The 8,496-nt window shown below is 40.8% G+C and overlaps 1 protein-coding gene across 5 annotated transcripts; it reads left to right on the top strand.

Annotated features, from left to right (window-relative positions):
* The first annotated feature begins 1,076 nt into the window (after positions 1–1,076).
* hnrnpl (heterogeneous nuclear ribonucleoprotein L) lies at positions 1,077–8,123 on the top strand. 5 transcript variants are annotated; one of them, XM_039770664.1, is made up of 13 exons: positions 1,077–1,201; positions 1,872–1,990; positions 2,106–2,343; positions 2,464–2,549; positions 2,871–2,967; positions 3,055–3,127; positions 5,888–5,956; positions 6,055–6,344; positions 6,436–6,557; positions 6,653–6,854; positions 6,948–7,005; positions 7,092–7,187; positions 7,676–8,123. In XM_039770664.1, the coding sequence occupies exons 1-13, from the start codon at positions 1,115–1,117 to the stop codon at positions 7,732–7,734; spliced, it is 1,596 nt and encodes a 531-aa protein (XP_039626598.1). In that variant the 5' UTR covers positions 1,077–1,114; the 3' UTR covers positions 7,735–8,123. The 5 variants fall into 5 exon arrangements, with proteins under 5 accessions (XP_039626598.1, XP_039626597.1, XP_039626596.1 ...); XM_039770663.1 differs by having other exon boundaries at positions 6,945–7,005; XM_039770662.1 differs by having other exon boundaries at positions 6,052–6,344.
* Positions 8,124–8,496: the final 373 nt, after the last annotated feature.

The following is an 8,496-nucleotide window of genomic DNA, read 5'->3' as shown; positions in this document are numbered from 1 at the left end:
AAAAGGGGACATCGTATTTTCTTAAAGACTCGCTCCAAACTGTCTGTAAAATAATCAAGACGATGTTAATGATTCCACAAATGGGATAAGGCTTTATCTGCGTATTTTGCCTCACAATCTATACAATTACATAGCCGTTAGTTGCAATGCCAGAACCCCTCCGTATTGTCTACATGCAATATGGATGAGGGGTTCAAGAAATGCATCGCCCACTCGCGCCGTGGTAAATATATTGTTAAAAAAGACACCAAGTCCTGGATTATGCTACTAGATTTAAAACTCCCCGAAATTATGATGTAAGCACCGTGGAGGTTTGTATGGTGAGCAATTGTGCTTTCTTTAAAAACAATTCACAGCAATTGCGTTTCAGTCACCTAGAACAAAAAGGTGGCAGGGCGGTTATCCAGCATTCAATTGCTACACCATCGAAACTTTCAAATAAACTGCATTTAAAAATACTTTTTCTACTCTTAATGAAACGAAACATGCGTGCACCCTTCAACAGTTTCAAAATTAATGTATACTGCATTCTTATACAAAAATATTTTCGTGCCTCCTTGAAGTTCCCATCTAGATACATGGGTTTTTTGCTTGAAATAATGACCACTTCAAAACTTTACCTTATCACTGTGAAATTTAAAACTACTTCATGAATAAACTCAAACTTCGTCCCAGACTTCCTGTACCAACGCATTTTTTGATTGATACCGATTTTGGCCAATCGTCATTAGACAAAGCCAGACGTCTTACCAATCATATTAATTTGCTAAGCGGGCGTAACTGATTCCAGGTAATGTAAGCTTTTGTTTAATTTTTGTCTGGGGTGCAGATTCCCTATTATTTATTAAATCCGAAGGTGTTTCAAATCATTACTTCCGGGTGAGAATAGACACCTTAAGGTGTTTTTTTTCACTATATTCTTTTGATTCCGGTTATCGATTCCATTGGAAGTAGCGTCGGGATCAGCATCTGGGTGAGGGGATTGGCTGATGGGAGAGTGTTACGTATTTGCCTCCGCCTTCTTGCGCAAGTGGGCGGAGTCGCCAGAGAGGCTTTTTCTGTCGTCTCTTGGTGCCTCCATCTTCCATACTGCAGTAAACGGCAAAGAAAGAAGATGGCGGCTCCAGGAAGGTATTACAACGACGGTGGTCGTGCCCCCAAACGACAAAAGACTGATAATAACAACGACGGAATTGCTGGTGTAAGTTTTTGTGTTTATTTTAGTAACGTGGCTATTTAATTTCCGACTTGCTTTGTGTTGGGATTTTCATTTTTGTCGCGTGCGTCCACGCGGCGGGCCTAGTGGCCTTCGTGAAGACCTCGCATTTTTTTTTATTTCGTTTGGCTTTGCTGCTGCAGTTGTTTATTCTGTCTCTCTCTTTGTCATCGCGTATTTTGGAGGGTATAGTTTCTCTTTTCGTTTTTGTTGTCCATTTTAACTGTATGCTTGACCGCGTGTTTCTTTGCCGCTCATCTCCCCTCCCCCACTACCGCATTCTTTATCCCTTTGTGCGACACCTGGCGCCTCAGTCGACCAGTGATTCCCCTCCCCCCAAGTAGATGAATTCGAATTATTAAAGCTTATCCACAGTGTTTTATTTACCGCTCACCAATTGGAAAGAGAAGTACTATTGTCTGCAACGGTTTAATGTAGTTTTATTCGTCACGGTAGGGTGCACAAGTACGGATACGCGTTTTGCCTCATTTGTTTTAAGCAGGATCTCCCCTTTCCTGTGTTGTCACAAATCCTCACATTAGACAAAAGACACTACCTCTAAAAGCTACCCTGTTATTATTTTGCATATATTTGCAGGCGAGTAATGGCTTTTTTCCATTCTTTTTGATACTGACTTAACAAACCCCTATTACAGGATGGTTATGATGATCCACATAAGACCCTTCCTTCTCCAGTTGTCCACGTGAGAGGGCTCGTCGACGGTGTAATGGAGGCTGATTTGGTGGAGGCACTGCAGGAGTTTGGGCCTATTAGGTAAGTCGCCAAGCGAAGTTTAGATTTTGTAATCGGGAAGAAACGGCTCACTGTTTAAGTAAAGACTGTTTGGCACTGTGGTGAGTTGTTTAAGCAAAACCGTGTATCTTTTCAGTTACGTTGTGGTGATGCCGAAGAAGAGACAGGCACTAGTCGAGTTTGAAGACTTAAATGGAGCGTGTAATGCTGTAAACTATGCCTCAGATAATCAAATTTATATTGCTGGCCATCCATCTTTTGTCAACTATTCCACAAGTCAGAAGATTTCTCGTCCTGGAGACTCCGATGATTCTCGAAGTGTAAACAGTGTGCTGTTGCTTACAGTTATGAATCCGATTTATCCCATTACAACGGTAAGAACACCAAGTTTCTGATGGCAGTTTGTACAATTTACAGTTGCAGTAGATTGGTGGTGGTGAATTCCAATGGGGTCTGTACTAGTCCTTTTTTTTTTCCCTCTTTCCCATTATTAGGATGTTCTTTACACCATCTGCAACCCGTGCGGACCAGTGCAGCGAATTGTCATTTTCAGGAAGAATGGTGTCCAGGCCATGGTTGAATATCCTTTTTAGAGCTGATGTTTGTGTTTTGTTTGATATTGATTAGCATCTGAACACCTTGCTGTTCCTACTTAACTTGGATGCATACTCTTAAAACCTGTTTGTAGTGGTTCCTGAAAACATTGATCACTATTGGGTCCAGCACAGTTTATATTATCGTACAAAACAATGTCCATGGGTTAAGTAGATGGAGTACTCATTTAAGTGTGTATAAAGGATTTTTTCACATTGCTTTCAGTACGATGTTACACCCCCCTACATTTAAATGAAGTTTTTAGTCTTTCAAGTTGTTTACCTTGTGTTCCTTAATTTGTTCATACATTTGATTCTGTTCAAAGTGCACAGAGGGCAAAAGCCTCTCTTAATGGAGCTGATATATATTCCGGGTGTTGCACCCTTAAGATTGAATATGCTAAGGTAAGAGTGGGATTTGTGTTTATGTGTGTGTGTGTGTGTGTTGGTGTCATTTTGAAAACTAACAGCTTTATTTCTCATCTTCCTTAGCCAACACGTTTGAATGTATTTAAGAATGACCAAGACACATGGGACTACACCAATCCAAATCTCAGTGGTCAAGGTAATTCCTTGTATATTAGGGGTTGTTGTCCTTTTAGGGTCTGTCTGACTGTATAGGCATCACCAAAAGAAATGGGTGGGAGGGCTGACCGCTGACGTCACGTTATAATGCCACTAACCAGAGCTACTGCCATCACTACAAAGACTGGTTTGGGTTCTTATATAATTTTTTTTTTAAATCTATATAAATACAAACCACATGGGAGCAGCAAATTGTGCTGCCACTTGTAGCATCTTTTTAACAGGTTTTAAACACTCCAATGAATTGGTCCTAATCTCTTTAAATGCTGGCTTTCCAGCTTTTATGATGCATCTCCCTCCACTGATGACCGTTAACCTACTGTCTGCCCTCTGAAGACATGTTTTATGTGGCTTTATAAAGTTTTGTATCATTAGTCTGGTTTAGTGGCATTATAGCTCTATCTTTCTAACAATACATGATACATTTTTTCTGGTGCAGGTACACTGTAGGGATGTGCAGAGCCAGTGAGGTCCGGGCCTTCCAAGTGCACCCTGGCCTAATAGTTTTTGTTTAAATGGATTAGCCGAGTGTGGTGGTTGGTATATTCCCCAAGGTGCTGAAAATGGTGGGATGGGAGGTTTATTTCTTTAATGATGCCTTTTTAAATATGTTCAATAAATCCATCTCCCAGATTACACAATCTGAAAGATGTGAAATAATTCTGGTAGTCAATGGTTTTTTAATAACTGGGACTGTTTGTATTTATGCTTGTTTTGGGGGTTAATAGTGATTCTAAATCAGGATTTTAAGGTGTCATTTATGATGTGGGCTTCTTAAGGTGTTTTTAAAAAGGCTGGCTGGACTGTTGTCCTTGCTCATAGTCAACCTGTATCCTTAATCTTGGTGCAGGTCCGGTGTTCTGTTGAGGTTGTTGGATATTATGTAATGTATTCTCTGGTCTTGTGTTCCATACTGATCTTTATCTGTTTTAAGAAGTTGCCAAGCAGTGCCAGTTGTTCACATGAATGTGACCAGGGTTGTGAAGGTGGCTACCAGATTTTACCTTCACATGGAACAAATGAGAATCTGGTATTTTTTTTTTTTTTTTTTTTTTTTTTTATAACTCTACTGTGGTATGGTTGGTGGGGCCTAGAAAATGTTGGAAGCATATTGGACTTCCTTGGCACAGGAAAGACCTGGATGTCCTGTTGCCCATGGCTCTTCACATCCCTAGTTTACACACAGGCTATAAAACTGCAACAGCAGACAAAGACAACAGCCACCACCCTAACAGGAGGAACATGCCATCCTATAGTTCCACAAGAACAGCAACCAGTCACAGGAAGAACATTTTCAAACAAATCAACTCAAAACTAATTTACAGCACTGCATTGTGAAACCGCATCCAAGCAAGTGAGTGGGTGGGCAAGAGAGAGATGTGCCATGCCACCACATTGTTCAGAGCAAACATTTTAAAGCAAAACAAATCACCAAAGCACAGCTGACCCGGAGATGTCCATGTCGTCGCACACATTCGGCCGTGCAAGGAGTATGCATCCGCTTTGTCTGTACAGCAACGTCGCATTTTGGGGGCCCACTTCTGACTGGTCTTCATCACTATTACTTCAGCTACACAGGATTGCTTTTGTGACTCCAGCTAATGATTGCCTGCCCACCGGGATCACCACTAACAGACAGCAGAGGCACACAGCCCACTTCCACTTCCCCGGCCCCGTGGGCTAGGTTTTTGCTTGCACTGCAGAGACAGCGCACATTTCAGGTCATGCACGGGAAGATGCCACTGTAATGAAGACACAACAGACCTGAACAACGAACACCACTCTCATGGTCCTATTACAACACAAATGCACATCCAAATAGCCACATGTCTGACTCTGAGCATCCTGAGGATTCATTTCCCCTTCCTTTAATTTTGTGAGATTTATCTAGTAAATTTGAATTCAAATCTTGGGTTTGAGAATTGTTTTGTATTGATGACTGTAAAACCTGTGATGCAGGGTCAGCGTTTGTGTTTGATGGGACGCCATCTTTCAGAACTGTGCAAATCTCTCGCTGTTGAGGCATTGCAGATGGTAAGCAGAAAAAAGCAAAACATACTACTGTTACAGATATTTGTGAGAGAAGCACACTCGGCATTTTGGTGTGTGGGCCGCTTCTCTCCTCCATCTTCCCCCCAACCTACCTCGCCTCTTCTCGGCACAACGCCACTGTAAGTAAAATGTTTCTCAAGTCTTTTGTAAACCAGAAGGATGTGTGTGTGAAAACAGATCTTGTAAACCAACACTGGAAACTTTGCTACCTCTCCTAACTTTTGTCCCTCTGTAGAAAAACAAAGTACATCCCCTGGGGAGGCTTTCATTGCTGAATTGAGTGATTGGTAATCTCTTAACAGTTGACTTGCAAAGACTGCCTGCTGAAGCTTTGAGTTGGGTGGCAAGATTTCCTAATTGTTGGTATTGAATTTCTGAATAAAATCTCCTGTAACCTTACCTGTTTTGGGGCTTTTTTAATTTTTTTTTTTTTTTTAAATTGTTTTGTTACTCTGATTTTAGATGCACTCCAAAATGTGTACATTTTTCATGTGTACATCTGTTGGGGCTTTTTTCCATGTAGACCTGTGCTCAGTTACACCAGTATGTGGATTATGGGCACATCAGTCAGTGTTTTGCAGTATACTAATTCTACAGAGTGGGTATCCCCTCTGCTTTTAATCACTGCTGGGGGTTGGGGTTTTTTTTTTTTCTCTTCCATGGCATAACATTTTTTTTTCTTTTACAGAGATGAACTCAAACCCAAACAAAAGGCAAAGACAGCCAGCTCTTCTGGGTGACCACCCTCCAGAATATGGTGAGTTGCAGTGTGGTGTGTGTGTTGGGTTTTTTGGCGTAGTGGTTTTTGCTTCCTTTTGTGTCTCTTACTGACTTTCTTGTTCACATTTTCAGCAGGTGGCCCTCAAGGAAGTTACCATGGTCATTATGATGACAATTATGGCCCTCCCCCACCCCCTCATTATGAAAGTCGTAGAATGGGTCCCCCTATGGGAGGACCACGCAGAGCTCATAGCCAGCGTTATGGGGGTCCACAATATGGTCATCCTCCTCCACCCCCACCACCACCTCCAGAGTATAGTCCTCATGCTGACAGCCCTGTACTCATGGTGTATGGCTTAGAGCCAAGCAAGATGAATGCAGATCGGGTCTTCAATATCTTTTGCCTGTATGGTAATGTTGAAAGGGTATGTGCAGTAAAGTAAATCTTCTTCTCAGTGAATTATATAATGTTTCTATTACCGTTGAAATTTTGTTCAAATTTTTTTTGAATTGTAGGTGAAGTTCATGAAGAGCAAACCTGGTGCTGCCATGGTTGAAATGGGAGATTGCTTTGCTGTTGACCGTGCAATCACACATCTTAACAATACTTTCTTATTTGGTCAGAAGCTTAATGTCTGGTATGTGACTTGGAATTAACCAGCAATCTATCCCTGCATGTACTTGGTTGCTGCACGCAGATGGCAATGTTCTAATTGCGTGTGTGTATTTTTAGTGTTTCAAAGCAGCAGGCAATTATGCCAGGTCAGTCATACGAGTTGGAGGATGGGAGCAACAGTTTTAAAGACTTCCATGGAACACGGAACAACCGATTCACTTCGCCTGAGCAGGCGGCAAAAAACCGCATTCAGCACCCTAGTAATGTGCTGCATTTCTTTAATGCGCAGCCGGATGTTTCTCAAGATATATTTAACAAGGTATTTATCTTTAAATTTTATTTTATTTTTTTTAATTAAACCTTTGCCTATGATACGTTTATACGGAACATGATCTGCTTTGTTTTTCAGCAGATCTGTGATGAGCTTGGAGTGAAGCATCCATCTTCTGTGAAGCTGTTTTCTGGAAAAAGTGTGTATTTGTCAATATTGGGACATTGGGTTGTATTCTGCTTTTAATTTGGATCGGTTTAGTCATTTCTGCTTGCTTTGATCTAGGTGAGAGGAGTAGTTCTGGTCTGCTAGAATGGGAATCAATCAATGATGCAATGGAAGCTCTGGCCCTGATGAATCATTATCAGATGAAGAACCCTAGTAGGTTCACTTTTTTGTGGGGGGTTGGTTCTATTCTAAATGGTTTTATGTGATTGTAGAGAAACCAGGCTGTTCACTGAAGGAGCAGTATGTACCATAAACTTGTGTTCAAATTGACCTGTATATAGATAGCTCAAGCATTTTGACGCTGACCTCCTTCAAATTCTGCTATATTCAGTAAGTGAAAGTGTGTGGAATGTTTTGTGCATTCTAGATTGCACAAGTACTTGTGTCAGTGTCAAACCCCAGTTTCATCTTTGTAAATAGCATTCTCTGCATCAGGCACACTTGTTCTGTTCTGCAGTTAGGCCAATAGCACATACCCTAGATTGCAAAAAATACAGTACTTCCCCATTTTACTTGCTTTTTGTCACATTTTGAATGGAACACTTGATTGACTTGGTGGCACATTTTTAAAAAAAGTGATCCTCTGGAAAAGAGGGTCTTGTTATGTTCAGTTTACTTTTTGTTGTTCTGTTTTTTTACAGATGGTCCATACCCTTATACCCTCAAGCTGTGTTTCTCAACTGCGCAACATGCAAACTGAGTCCTCAGTGCCCTTTGCTGGAGAAGACTACCACCACCACTTAGATGCCCTCCCACTGACTCTGCTTTGTTTTTACTTTTTTTTTTTTATTTGAATCAGTGTTTTGTAGGCAGTATATGTTCCTAACAGTGGAGCAGACCAATTTGACCAGAAAGTTAGTTTTGAAGTTTTTAGATGTTTTGTACAAATTGTTCATTGTAATTCTGTCTCTTGTTTTTTTTTTTAATTTTGACTTGGCTATTGCTGTGTATGTTTCAGCACTACAAATAAAATTGTCAAGTGTACTTTTTGTGGCTTGTTTGTTTTTCAATCTGTTCTCCATTCTACTGGTGGAGATTTTTGTATGAACATTTGAGAATACATTCATATTAAAGGGCTTATCAAATTAAGAGCAGATTTGTCCATCATATTAATGAGACTTGTATCATTAGTTTCCTGCATTTTCTCTCCCTCCAATTATGATTGCTGCACCTTGCATCTCAAATTTAAAATGGGTATTGCAGTGGCCCCAAGATTAACAAGGCAGTACATGACCACACAAGACATTGGCCATGAAACAGACAAGGATGGTGGCAGTACTGTTGTGGGTTGAGTGTTCAGATTTCCCATTCAGTAAGAAATCTCGTGTGCTGTGAAAAGCTGAATTGTGAATAATGGCATCAATACAAAGGTCCAGTTTTCTTAAATCGTGGAAACTTGTTCAGCTGTTTAAGTGACTGCCACTGTTGGGACTACTCCATGCAATCTAACTTCATCAGGCAC

This window comes from Polypterus senegalus, chromosome 12 (assembly GCF_016835505.1).
Source record: "Polypterus senegalus isolate Bchr_013 chromosome 12, ASM1683550v1, whole genome shotgun sequence".
NCBI classification, from domain to species: Eukaryota; Metazoa; Chordata; class Cladistia; order Polypteriformes; family Polypteridae; genus Polypterus; species Polypterus senegalus.
Note: the sequence above shows the minus strand (reverse complement) of the source record. Positions and strands in the feature narration are given on the sequence as shown.